This window comes from Hippocampus zosterae, chromosome 3 (genome assembly GCF_025434085.1).
Source record: "Hippocampus zosterae strain Florida chromosome 3, ASM2543408v3, whole genome shotgun sequence".
Taxonomy (NCBI): Eukaryota; Metazoa; Chordata; class Actinopteri; order Syngnathiformes; family Syngnathidae; genus Hippocampus; species Hippocampus zosterae.
Window position 1 is genome coordinate 30775677 of NC_067453.1, and position 14041 is coordinate 30789717.

At 48.7% G+C, this 14041-nt stretch overlaps 2 protein-coding genes across 3 annotated transcripts; one reads left to right on the forward strand and one right to left on the reverse strand.

The window, feature by feature from the left end:
• The first annotated feature begins 1291 nt into the window (after window positions 1-1291).
• Window positions 1292-4582, forward strand: LOC127597368 (G2 and S phase-expressed protein 1-like). 2 transcript variants are annotated; one of them, XM_052060356.1, is made up of 11 exons: window positions 1292-1466; window positions 1530-1588; window positions 1751-2318; window positions 2409-2579; window positions 2665-2791; window positions 2874-3233; window positions 3297-3366; window positions 3451-3669; window positions 3752-3929; window positions 4012-4128; window positions 4375-4582. In XM_052060356.1, exons 1-11 carry the CDS (start codon window positions 1392-1394, stop codon window positions 4462-4464), a joined length of 2034 nt encoding a protein of 677 aa, XP_051916316.1. In that variant the 5' UTR covers window positions 1292-1391; the 3' UTR covers window positions 4465-4582. The 2 variants fall into 2 exon arrangements, with proteins under 2 accessions (XP_051916316.1, XP_051916317.1); XM_052060357.1 differs by having other exon boundaries at window positions 1294-1466; window positions 4378-4582.
• Window positions 4517-13967, reverse strand: LOC127597369 (L-lactate dehydrogenase B-B chain-like). The gene is made up of 8 exons (XM_052060358.1): window positions 12804-13967; window positions 12108-12286; window positions 6850-6986; window positions 6664-6781; window positions 5827-6000; window positions 5261-5552; window positions 5000-5123; window positions 4517-4909 (listed from the first exon to the last, which is right to left on the reverse strand). The coding sequence occupies exons 3-8, from the start codon at window positions 6976-6978 to the stop codon at window positions 4742-4744; spliced, it is 1005 nt and encodes a 334-aa protein (XP_051916318.1). The 5' UTR covers window positions 6979-6986; window positions 12108-12286; window positions 12804-13967; the 3' UTR covers window positions 4517-4741.
• Between the last annotated feature and the right edge of the window lie 74 nt (window positions 13968-14041).

A 14041-nucleotide genomic window follows, 5' to 3' on the forward strand; every position in this document is an offset into this window, starting at 1 on the left:
CTCAGTCAACACCGGTGCTCAGGCGCCGCCCAACCGCGGCAGGAGAAACGCCCACATGTACACCCACACACACACACACACACTCAAACACACCAGGGTTACATGGTCCAGGTGGACCTGGTCTACAGGGATCAGAACTACAGGGACCAGGGATACCAAAGTCTTGGTCTCCAGGTATTGAAGATTAAGGAATCACGTCTGAAAGGATCAATAGCTACATGTAACAAGGCTACTGGAAGTTTGTCAACAAGAGCAAAGGGTTACGGGGACTGGCTCTATCAGATCCTGGTCTAGAGGCCCTTGGGATATAGGTCTACGGATATTGGGATAAGACGGTCACGTCCAGGGATCCCTGGTCTATGCCGATCGGCGTGAAAGGAATCCTATTACGACGATCAGGGTGTCAGGGATCAAGTGTTTGTGGACAAGAAATTGTAGAAACTGTATACGGATTAGGTCTAGGGTCACCAGAGACCACGAATACCAAGGTGCTGGCGATCAAGAAATCGCGACAATAATGATCGGGTTTAAGTGTATGACGGTTACATGGCATTTGTCGACAAGAGCAAGGGTTACATTGATCAGGAAGACGGGGTCCAGGTCTCTAGGAATTGGTCCTGGTCTACAAGGATAAGTGAAACGAAGTCCTCATCAACAGGTGCTGGCGATCAAGGACTCACATCTGCATGGAATCCGGCACTTATGTGGAGTTTGTCAACAAGAACACGGATTACATTGACCAGAGCTACAGGGACCAGAACTACAGGGTTTTGGGCTTGGTATCGGGGCTCAAGGAATTAAGAAGGAAGAGCGACACTCGTCAAGAATATAATGAGTTTGGAAACAAGAACAAAGACTACGCCTGGCCTGACAACCAATAACCACGCCTGGCCTGAGTTATTTGTCGTCCTCAATGACAAAATCATAAGAATTTAAAAAAACTAGATGTATAGTAACAATAACATTCGTTGATTCACAGCGAACATTCAAACAATGACTCACCTTCGTCCGAAACGCGTTAAAAAGCCGACATCGACTACATAACCCACAATTCCTATCGCGCTGACGTCACGTGTTCCCGACCAATGGCTGCGAGAAAAAGAGTCACGTGACCACACGTAGCACATTTGAATTGCTGTGTGGTGTCGCGAGCAGGACGGAACTTTTCCCTCATCGTGGAAATAAAAACTAACAAGGTTCGTCATTCTTGGCTTGATTCAAATAGCTCGGCTCGAGTTGCCTGTCGATTTTCTCACTTTGAAGGAAGGCGAAGCTAACGGGCTCGCGCGGCGAGAGCGAGGCTTCTTTAGTGCCGCGGATTGAGTTAACAAGTGTCGAGTTCACGCCACCATGGCGACTGTGCGAGTTTTAACATCCGCGTCGATTGGAAAATGATTCTTATTGGAATTGTACCTGCAGGTCGAAAGGGGGGACGCAGCCGCCAGATGGAGAGTCCGGCAGGCAGCGGTCAGTCAATCGGTCTTGACAATCGGAACCATGTCGTCGCTGACGCTTGGTGTGTCGACACGGATGTGATTTATCTGCTGGACGAGAAGTTCGACTTCGATGTTTCGCTGTCACCTGACAGGTAAGGAACTAAGCGATCAGTCTTATCAAAATGTAAATCTGATGAAGGTCAATAAAATCAGCCACAAGGTTGAAGTGGACGGTTGTTTTTTGTTGTTGTTGGCTGAGAAGTGGCCATTTGGCGTTTTGGCACTTTGGTTCACGATGGCTTTCCCGCCCGCAGCTCCAACTGCGACGAAGACGCGGATGACGTCTTTGTGGAGCCATCCCGCCACGCGGCCAAACGTGCGCCCGCTAACTCGCCCTCCCGGCTTGAGGAAGGGGCCGTGGGCGCACGCGGCGGCTGGAGTCCGCTTTCGGGGGTCCAGCTGGACGCCGTGTGCCAGGAGGCCAAGCGATTGGCCGAACAGCTGCGGCTGCGGGGCCAGGATGAGGCCGCCGCCTCCGCCCGGGAAGACGGGGAGCGCTTCATCCGGGACGGCGCCGCCAAACTGGCTGCGCTGGCGACGCCCCCCGGCCCGTGCGGCCCCGTCAAACGGCAGACCTTCCTGGTGCAGGACAGCCCCATGAAGGAGCTGCCCCCGGCTATCCGGCACCGCTTGCGGCGCGGAAGCGCCGAGCCAGGGGCCCGGGCGACCGGTCTCTCCGCCCGGCTCGGCGCCTCCAGCCCGGCGGGCGGCGTCAAGACGGCGGCGCCGCTCCGGGGAAGAGCCGCCCTCCTGCCCAGCAAGCCGGCCGCCCCGAGGACTTCCTCTTCAACGGGCAGGGGCCCCGGCGCCCAAAACCCCCGAGTGCGGCCGCCCGGCGAAGTTGCTCCTTCCACTTTTCCCGCCTCGCCGCGCAGCGAACGACGTGACCGATGCCCCTTTTCTGCCCTCCAGGTGGCGCCGGGTTGCGAACCCAGTCCAAGTCCCGATCTCGACAATCGGGCCCGGCGGCCCGGCTGGGATCTTCCGTCAGATGGCGCCAGCGCGGCGCACGACGTCGGCGGCGACTCGCCCCTCAGCTCCGGCGCGGCGGGAAAAAAGCGTCCGCTGGCTCCGCCCAACAAAGTAACGCACCGTCACGATTGGTCGAGCGCGTTGTTGGCGCAACCCAACGTCACCGCTCATCATTTTTATGTATTCTTGCGCGAAGGTGTCGAGGTCCGGCGCGAAGGCGACGCCGCTACAGAGCAGGAAGCCCGCCGAAAGGCGCAAGATGTCGTCGTCCTCGTCCTCCGTCTCCAGCGTCAACTCCAGCCTGTCCCTCTCCCCGGCCGCGGGTGCGCTCACCGCCGTCACGTCCACCAATATCACTGTTAGCGCCGCCGGTTAGCCATCTCGCTAACGCTGTCCCCCATTCAGGTAAGCCGAACTCCTCGCAGAACCACGCGACGGTCGCCTCCGGCGGTCCCGCCGCCCCCGGCAAGGTCGGCCAGCCTGCCAATCAAAACAAACGCCGCTCCGGCGCGGGTGTCAAAACGGCCACGCAGTCGTCGTCGTCGTTGTCGTCGTCGTTCCCGTCCTGCTACCGCGGCGGCCAAGCCAGGAATTTATCCGAGACCGTGAAAGCTAGCGGATCCTCGCTGCAAAGCCAGACCACGCCCCTAAAAAGAAGAACCTCAGCCGCCGCCACCGCTCGGATTCAAAGTGGCCTGAAGGCAAAAAGCAAACCCGCGGCGCTCGGCCAGACGCCCACACCCGGCAGAGGAGTCACGGGGACAGGTTAGCAAACGCATCAACAAACATTTTCTACCTTTTTGCTCAAACTTTTTTTTTTTTTGGAAGCTTTTTCCTCTCCTGACGCTTCAAAGGTGCTCAAACCAAAGACACTGATGGCGGCGGCCAGAATGCAGGGGTGAGTTCATTTCCAACGGTGAATTGCATCTCTTGGCGTCGCTTACTTATGACATCACGGCCCATCCGCCCCTCCCCCTGTTAGCCTTCAAGCAAAGGCCTCTGGTGGCCCGCTGACGCCCTCTGCAGGCGCGAGCAGACCTCTGCAGTTGCATTCCCAGCGTCCCTCCGCTCTCCCCACGCCGCTCAAACGCCGGGCGTCGGCCATTCCCGCGCCCACGCCCGGCAGCCAGAGCCGAAACGCCAGACCCCCCAGAAAGCAGGCGGCCTCGGACTCTGACTGCCCCCCCAGGACCTGCTTCAGGTGACGCTTTGACAGCCAGTAGGAACGTCGTCGCGCCCGGAGCAGATAGCCGCGTGCTGACGGTTGTTTTCTATCGGCGTAGTCCCGCCCCCCTTGATTGGAATAGGGCGGCGCCTGTCGACGTGCAGCCCTTCTGTCTGGAGGAGGAGCCTCCCGCCGAGCCCAGCCAATCGCAGAGCCCGCAGGGCAAAGAGCCATCCCGTCGCCGCCAATCGGAGCCCGGCGAAGACCCCGTCCAGCCGGAGAGCGCCAAACGGGAGGTAGGCCCCCCCCCGGACCGGCCGGAACCACTTCGGAGCGCCCGGCGTCGTGGACCGCTTGACCCCGCCTCCTTCCTTTTAGGTTCTTCTGCTGGACCTTCCCGCTCCGATGGCCCCGACCCACGAGAAACTGCTCATCGACCTGAGAAACACTCCGGACTGGATCCGAAACGGCACCAAGAACTGTACCGCCATGCAGGTACAAACCGCTTCCCGCCAACGCAAGTGAATCTCGCAAATCAATCCAAAGAAAGGTTAGAAGCCGCGCAGGTTCCGTTTGTCGCCACGCAACTGTTACTCGCACGTCAGTTGCGTTTTATTTTTGTAGCCACGCAGGCGCCGAGCACTTCCTGTTGATAGCCAGGAAGTGACGGAGGGCTCGCATTTTTTTTTTTTTTTAAATTTAATTGAATTTTTTTTTTAAACGCATGTTGTTGTGTTTCAGCAGCTGATTGACTTAAGTTCGCCGCTCATCAAGTGGAGTCCGGAAGACAAGAAGGAGAACAGCGCCCCCCTCATCAACCTGTCCTTCTGAAACGCGCGCACAGAGATTGAAAAGAATGAATGAATGAATGAATTTCCTCTTCCTGTTTGATTTTATTCCTTTCTGCTGTTAAGAATGCATAAGTAAATAAATTGTACATTTATCTTGATTCTCTTTTCATTGATTTTGGAAGACACACACACACACATATACACGTGTTTAGCCCCGCCCCCTTTCAAGCCACCCACCTATCTAACGAGGAACACTAATCTGCCCGTATTTCTCTATTCAATTAGTTTGGAAAGTGTCCTTTTCCCATGCGGGCCCCTCAGAGGTCCTGCAGCTCCTTGAGGATTTCCCACAATGCACCGGCGCTGGCCCGCAGCCGCGCCACCTCGTCGTGCGAAAGGCTGACGCGGACCACGCTGGCGACGCCGCCGCCGTTCAGCACGCACGGCAGGCTCAGGTACACCTCCTCCGCGATGCCGTACAGGCCCTGCGCCACACGCAGCGCGTCCGTGTCAGCCCATTCCGAATGAGTCCGAAAAACGGCCCAAAGCGTTTTCGCTTTGAACGGAGCGCTGACCTGCACGGCGGTGGACACCGGATGAATCCTGTTCAGGTTCTTCACGATGCTCTCCGTCAGCTCGGCCACGCTCAGCCCGATGGCCCAGTTGGTGTAACCCTTCAGTTTGATCACCTCGGCGGCGCTGTCGGGTACAAAACGGACTTTTGTACGCAATATCAAGAGTTCAGCAGCACACTTGGGTCATTGTTTTTTTGCAGAGGATAAAGAATATATACCATTGAGTACACAGGGGAACCACCGTCCAATCGTCGGTCTCACCTGTCCACCACCATCTTGTGCGTCTCCTTCCAGTTCTCCGGGTCGGAATCGGCGCCGGCGTCGGGGTTGAGCGCCCGCAGGCCGACGCCGGCCACGTTGACGCCGCTCCACACGGGCACCGAGGTGTCGCCGTGCTCGCCCAGCACCAAGCCGTGGACGCCGCTGGGGTGCACGCCCAGACGCTCGGCCATCAGGAAGCGGAAGCGCGCCGAGTCCAGGTTGGTGCCGCTGCCCAGCACGCGCCGCCTGGGGAGCCCGCTCAGCTTCCACGTCACGTACGTCAGCACGTCCACTGGGCCGCAAAAACAAATGACGTGGTTAGGAACAAAAATGATGTCCAAAAAATAAGTCGTAGCAGAAATTCATGCAAAAAAAATATAACGGAAAAAATTTATGAAAATATTTTTGAAGAATTTTTTGAAATTATATTGAATTATATTGAATTTTTGAAAAATAAAGGGGAAAAACTAAAACTAAAACTAAAATTAAAACATGTACAAAACAAAAAGCACACTGTACCGAAAACCCCCAAAACAAAGCAAAACCAGTCGGAACCCGCGTTTTACCCGGATTGGACACCACCAGGATGACGCAATCGGGGCTGTAGGTGACGATCTGCGGGACGACGCGCTTGAAGATGTCGACGTTTCGCTGCACCAGGTCCAGTCTGCTCTCGCCCTCCCGCTGCCGCACGCCCGCCGTCAGCACCACCACGCGCGAGTTGGCCGTCACCGAGTAGTCTTGAACGAGGGTGGCGAATTGCAAAATGTATTAAAAAAAAAGACAAAACGATATGAAAAAAAGTACAAATGTACACATAAAACTGAAGCTCGTGCTGTCAAAGCATTCAAATAGTTAATCGCGATCAAATGTCAGTTAACTCGGAATTAGCCATAATTAATCACAGATTTTGATCGATTCTAAATTTCCTTTCATTTCTTTCGCATTTGATTATTTTAGAGCAACGTAATATCCGCGACGTGGTGCCGCATTAATCTCGCAATATCAAAATTAATCGAGTTAAAATGGCCTTAAATTAATGACGGTAATGACGCGTTCAACTGACAGCACCAAACAAACTGAAAAAAGGAAATGTCAAAATTTAAAAAAAAAAACTGATGAGTTTTAAAAATAGAAAAAAATTTGGGAAAATTAAAAAAGGTCAACAAAATGAAAAAATTTAAGATTAAAAGTTAAAAAAAAAGAAAAAAAATCAATGAAAAAGGGATAAAAAGACATTTTCAAACGCCCTTAAAAACTTAAACGAATGTGAACAAGGCAAAAATCTTAACGGGAGAAAGAAAAATCACGCAAAAAGCAAATCAACATCAAAATAGAAATCGAAAGAAAACGTGCGTGCACAAAATCTTCCGAAATCAAAAAAGGGTCAATTGCAGTCTTGCCTGTGCCGGCCACCATTTTGGAGGTTTTGAGGAAGAGGCTTCCGTGCTGCAGGTCCATCAACTCGCCCTTCAGCTTGTCCTCCATCACGTCCACCAGGGCCAGCTCGTCCGTCAGCTCCTGCGCAGGGGTGCTCGCGTTAGCCGCGGGTGGGGCCGTGACCCGTCGCCCCCCCCCCCGTCGCTCACCCTGAGCAGGAGGCTGACGGCGCAGGCCATGCCCACCTGGCCCACTCCGACCACGGTCACTTTGTTACGGGGCGGCTCGGGCCCGCCGCCGCACGTCGGGATGATGAGCTGCTGCAGCGTGGACGACATTTTCACCGCTGGGGGGGGGGGGAAGACAGCCAGTTTGTAACCAAGCCAAGAAAGGTGGACGGGTGCTGGCTCGACCGCTCGGAGACGCAGATTTCAGTAGTCGGCATGCAGGAAGGGAGAAATCTCCCCATCTGCGGCCCCTTCTCAAGGTCTCTCGGTTTGGAGTTGTATTTGCCCTCCTGGGGGGGGGTTAACGTCACGGGCCGTCATTAATATTTGTCAAGTGCGGCAACCGGACATGCACTTGACTCCGAGTGACTCCTTTCCTCTTGGCTAACAATTGGATGTCGGCCAAACCGGAGCGAGTGGCCTCGGAGCGCTAAAAGAGTTGCGCCGGTGTAATCCCTTGAGGCGGCTTCCATCTGCCGTCATCATTCGCCACAAGGTGTCCACTACATCTATTCACCTCAATAAACAAATACCGGAACACAAAACAATTCACATGATGTGCAGAATTTGAACACCTGCCGCAAAAAAAAAAAAAAAGGACTGCAGTTACACAGGGTTGCCACAGCTCCTATATAAGTTCATAAAAATCCATAAAATTCACATGATGTGCAAAATTTGAAAACCTGTCGCAAAAAAAAAAAGACTGGAGTTACACAGGGTTGCCACAGCTCCTACAAGTTCATAAAAATCCATAAAATTCACATGATGTGCAGAATTTGAACACCTGCCGCAAAAAAAAAAGGACTGCAGTTACACAGGGTTGCCACAGCTCCTATATAAGTTCATAAAAATCCATAAAATTCACATGATGTGCAAAATTTGAAAACCTGTCGCAAAAAAAAAAAGACTGCAGTTACCCAGGGTTGCCACAGCTCCTACAAGTTCATAAAAATCCATAAAATTCACATGTGCAAAATTTGAAACCGTGTCGCAAAAAAAAAAAAGACTGCAGTTACACAGGGTTGCCACAGCTCCTATAAGTCCATAAAAATCCATAAAATTCACATGATGTGCATATTTTGAACACCTGTCGCAAAAAAAAAAGGACTGCAGTTACACAGGGTTGCCACAGCTCCTATAAGTTCATAAAAATCCATAAAATTCACATGATGTGCAAAATTTGAACACCTGTCGCAAAAAAAAAAGGACTGCAGTTACACAGGGTTGCCACAGCTCCTATAAGTTCATAAAAATCCATAAAATTCACATGATGTGCAAAATTTGAACACCTGTCGCCCCCCCCCCAAAAAAAGACTGCAGTTACACAGGGTTGCCACAGCTCCTATAAGTTCATAAAAATCCATAAAATTCACATGATGTGCAAAATTTGAACACCTGTCGCCCCCCCCCCAAAAAAAAGACTGCAGTTACACAGGGTTGCCACAGCTCCTATAAGTTCATAAAAATCCATAAAATTCACATGATGTGCAAAATTTGAACACCTGTCGCCCAAAAAAAAAAAAAAGACTGCAGTTACACAGGGTCGCCACAGCTCCTATAAGTTCATAAAAATCCATAAAATTCACATGATGTGCAAAATTTGAACACCTGTCGCCCCCCCCCCCAAAAAAAAGACTGCAGTTACACAGGGTTGCCACAGCTCCTATAAGTTCATAAAAATCCATAAAATTCACATGTGCAAAATTTGAAACCGTGTCGCAAAAAAAAAAAGACTGGAGTTACACAGGGTTGCCACAGCTCCTACAAGTTCATAAAAATCCATAAAATTCACATGATGTGCAGAATTTGAACACCTGCCGCAAAAAAAAAAGGACTGCAGTTACACAGGGTTGCCACAGCTCCTATATAAGTTCATAAAAATCCATAAAATTCACATGATGTGCAAAATTTGAAAACCTGTCGCAAAAAAAAAGACTGCAGTTACCCAGGGTTGCCACAGCTCCTACAAGTTCATAAAAATCCATAAAATTCACATGTGCAAAATTTGAAACCGTGTCGCAAAAAAAAAAAAGACTGCAGTTACACAGGGTTGCCACAGCTCCTATAAGTCCATAAAAATCCATAAAATTCACATGATGTGCATATTTTGAACACCTGTCGCAAAAAAAAAAGGACTGCAGTTACCCAGGGTTGCCACAGCTCCTATAAGTTCATAAAAATCCATAAAATTCACATGATGTGCAAAATTTGAAAACCTGTCGCAAAAAAAAAGACTGCAGTTACACAGGGTTGCCACAGCTCCTATAAGTTCATAAAAATCCATAAAATTCACATGATGTGCAAAATTTGAAAACCTGTCGCAAAAAAAAAAAGACTGCAGTTACCCAGGGTTGCCACAGCTCCTACAAGTTCATAAAAATCCATAAAATTCACATGTGCAAAATTTGAAACCGTGTCGCAAAAAAAAAAAAGACTGCAGTTACACAGGGTTGCCACAGCTCCTATAAGTCCATAAAAATCCATAAAATTCACATGATGTGCATATTTTGAACACCTGTCGCAAAAAAAAAAGGACTGCAGTTACCCAGGGTTGCCACAGCTCCTATAAGTTCATAAAAATCCATAAAATTCACATGATGTGCAAAATTTGAAAACCTGTCGCAAAAAAAAAGACTGCAGTTACACAGGGTTGCCACAGCTCCTATAAGTTCATAAAAATCCATAAAATTCACATGATGTGCAAAATTTGAACACCTGTCGCAAAAAAAAAAGGACTGCAGTTACACAGGGTTGCCACAGCTCCTATAAGTTCATAAAAATCCATAAAATTCACATGATGTGCAAAATTTGAACACCTGTCGCCCCCCCCCCAAAAAAAGACTGCAGTTACACAGGGTTGCCACAGCTCCTATAAGTTCATAAAAATCCATAAAATTCACATGATGTGCAAAATTTGAACACCTGTCGCCCCCCCCCCCAAAAAAAAGACTGCAGTTACACAGGGTTGCCACAGCTCCTATAAGTTCATAAAAATCCATAAAATTCACATGATGTGCAAAATTTGAACACCTGTCGCCCAAAAAAAAAAAAAAGACTGCAGTTACACAGGGTCGCCACAGCTCCTATAAGTTCATAAAAATCCATAAAATTCACATGATGTGCAAAATTTGAACACCTGTCGCCCCCCCCCCCAAAAAAAAGACTGCAGTTACACAGGGTTGCCACAGCTCCTATAAGTTCATAAAAATCCATAAAATTCACATGATGTGCATAATTTGAACACCTGTCGCAAAAAAAAAGACTGCAGTTACACAGGGCTGCCACAGCTCCTATAAGTTCATAAAAATCCATAAAATTCACATGATGTGCATAATTTGAACACCTGTCGCAAAAAAAAAGACTGCAGTTACACAGGGCTGCCACAGCTCCTATAAGTTCATAAAAATCCATAAAATTCACATGATGTGCATAATTTGAACACCTGTCGCAAAAAAAAAGACTGCAGTTACACAGGGCTGCCACAGCTCCTATAAGTTCATAAAAATCCATAAAATTCACATGATGTGCAAAATTTGAACACCTGCCGCAAAAAAAAAAGGACTGCAGTTACACAGGGTTGCCACAGCTCCTATAAGTTCATAAAAATCCATAAAATTCACATGATGTGCAAAATTTGAACACCTGTCGCCCCCCCCCCCCCAAAAAAAAGACTGCAGTTACACAGGGTTGCCACAGCTCCTATAAGTTCATAAAAATCCATAAAATTCACATGATGTGCAAAATTTGAACACCTGTCGCCCCCCCCCCAAAAAAAAGACTGCAGTTACACAGGGTTGCCACAGCTCCTATAAGTTCATAAAAATCCATAAAATTCACATGATGTGCAAAATTTGAACACCTGTCGCCCCCCCCCCAAAAAAAGACTGCAGTTACACAGGGTTGCCACAGCTCCTATAAGTTCATAAAAATCCATAAAATTCACATGTGCAAAATTTGAACACCTGTCGCCCAAAAAAAAAAAAAAGACTGCAGTTACACAGGGTCGCCACAGCTCCTATAAGTTCATAAAAATCCATAAAATTCACATGATGTGCAAAATTTGAACACCTGTCGCCCAAAAAAAAAAAAAAGACTGCAGTTACACAGGGTCGCCACAGCTCCTATAAGTTCATAAAAATCCATAAAATTCACATGATGTGCAAAATTTGAACACCTGTCGCCCCCCCCCCAAAAAAAAGACTGCAGTTACACAGGGTTGCCACAGCTCCTATAAGTTCATAAAAATCCATAAAATTCACATGATGTGCATAATTTGAACACCTGTCGCAAAAAAAAAGACTGCAGTTACACAGGGCTGCCACAGCTCCTATAAGTTCATAAAAATCCATAAAATTCACATGATGTGCAAAATTTGAACACCTGTCGCAAAAAAAAAAAAAAAAGACTGCAGTTACCCAGGGTTGCCACAGCTCCTATAAGTTCATAAAAATCCATAAAATTCACATGATGTGCAAAATTTGAACACCTGTCGCAAAAAAAAAGACTGCAGTTACACAGGGTTGCCACAGCTCCTATAAGTTCATAAAAATCCATAAAAAACGAAAAATGTTCTTAATTGCCTTTTATTGTCAGGTATACGTTTGAGGGCAACGTTTGTTAGCCCTCAAAAGTCCTTAAAAGGTCCACAAATTAAAGGCAAGTGGAGGAGTGGGAACCCTGTTACAAAAAAAAATACTTGAAAGGCCTCGTTTGAATCCAAACTCTTAAAATGCATTCTGGAATAGTCCTTAAAAAATGTTTAGGGACTGCGTCAATTGAACTTTCTCGTCTGTCGATTTGAAGTCAATTGACACGTGTTTTGGGGTTTTTTCTTTTCTTTTTTTTTTGGCGGCTGGCCATTTTTTATATTCTAAATGTAGGCATGGTTACATTTGGGCCAGAATGAGAATGACTTTTTGAAGCTCTTTTCAAGTTACACCTGCAAACCATTCCAAAAGATTTCTCGGTACAATAGAGCACGATGTTCTCATTTCAGTCCACTTTGCCTTCGCCTGCAGCGCACCCGCCCGCCCGTCCGTCCGCGGGCGCGCCGCAGGCGAAGGCGAAGTGGATTAGCGGGCCAAAACAAACAATGGGGGGGGGTGAACTTGCCTCAGAAACGCAAGACGCTCTTCCCGGCCCCGAACGCTCGTGACTCTTCTGTCGAACGGGAGTTGAATTTGGATGCGAGGCGTTTTGGATTGCACGGAGCAAGTTTGGATGAGGTGCGCTGGGCTCACCCGGATGGATGCCACCTTGTCGTCGTTCCTCCCAAATTTTTCCTCGCCTGTGCTCGGTCGCTCTCTCCGCCGGTTTGTCCGCGCCGGTTGCCGCCGCCTCCAGCCTGTCGGAATTAATTGCGCATAAGCCTCCCCGCCCCCTTGCGAGGTTTTGCTTTGCCTCCGCCAGACGGGCTCACCTGAGACATGACGAATAAGACAAAAAAAAAAAAAGTTCAGGACATTGGGTAGAGAGGCGAAGGCAAAATGCAGCATCCTTTTGCGCTTTTTAGGGGGGGGGGTCTCCGTCCTGGAAGGACCTGCCTCTAGAGACTGGAGGAGTCACAGAGAGGCAGGCCGGTGGACATCCTCAGACAATTCCGGGGCTCTAAGAGCAAGTTGGGCAAAAAGTCTTTTGACATTTACACATTGATGTTTCCACAAGGTCAAAGGTCACTCGTAAAGGCCATTTGAGAATTCAATGAATTACGAGGCTTTTTTTTTTTTTTTTATGGGTGCACACTCACGGGTGACGTCAGATTCCAAGTGGGCTGAGAATATGGCCCAGGGGGAACGCCGGTCACCTTTGAACTGATTTTTGACAGTTATAAATGGAAAAAAGACAACAGGAGATGTGCTCAGGAGGCCGTTTATTTCAGGTTACATTGCCTACTTGATCATAAATACGATTTAAAAAAAAAAAAAAAAAATCCCTACCCACGGAACTCCAGTCGTATTTGCGTGGAAGCTGCCTGCGGTTGAAGTCGCTTGTGAAGACGGTTCGGAAGTCAAATGAAGAACAAGATAGAGAGTCGCTCATATCAAGTCATCCGGATTGCTTTTCCAGGGTGACTTTCAAAGGTGCCTGGGGTGGGTGGGGGGGGGGGGGCGGAAGAAAAAGTCAGAATGCCCCATTTTTAGAAAAAAGATCAAAATGGCGCCTTCCTGGCTTTGTGCCGACGACGGATTCAAAAGTCGCCGTCGATGATCGATGATGTCCCGGCGGGCACCTCAGTGAGGGGACGAGTATGTGGGAGGAAGTCAAGAGTCGCAAATTCAAAACAGAGCAAACTAACAACAAAAAAAGCACAAAAGAGCCCCCCCCCCCCCCGCCCGGTCATTCTCGTTTTCGATTGGCAAAATTGATCCTACTTCACGACATTGATCTGAAAGTTTATTGACCACAAGCGACATCATCTTTGGTCAAAACCATTCAATGTTCTTCCACTAGATGGCGCTTTGAGTCCATCAAGTTTGCTCAACCCCTGGAAATTTGTGAGAAAGTGAGAAATCCATTTTTCCATAGGAATTAAATGTCTTTTGTTTTTTTAAGTGCAATTTGCAACCCGAAGAAACTGCGGGCTAGCTCTGGGAGGATATTTTGCGTTGGGGCACCTCACCGAGTCACACAACTACAAAGACGGCCATCCAAAAAAAAAAAAAAAAATCATCTACAATCATGCGGGAGGGGTGAAGTGGCCCCCTCCACTCAATTCTACTGACACAGGAGGAGCACAATTCACAGATAAAAAAAAAAAAACTATTCTACAGGACATTAGTCAGTCTCTGGTGGCGCCACCTGCCCGCTGCGCTGCACATGACAGGTAGAACGCTGCAATCCACGCCCCCCCCCCAAGTGGTATCGTTTCAATGAGAGCCTCGGAGCCGATATCCCGCTACACCAATCCTTTTTTTTTTTTTTTGAGATTTTAGCCACGTTCAAACTTCCACGGATCAGGTCCTCCGTCTCAAACGCGTACGATTGAATAAGCCGCCCAAGTGGCGCCCCCTGCGGCCATAATGAGGACTTCATGTTAGCTTTCAACGCACTCAGGTTAGCTTTGTTGTCAACCACGACATATCAAACATGTTTACACAAAAAAAAAACATGATGAACCCTAAAAAAGATATAAAGACCCACCCCGCCCACTCGGATTTCACGATTGATCTAACGA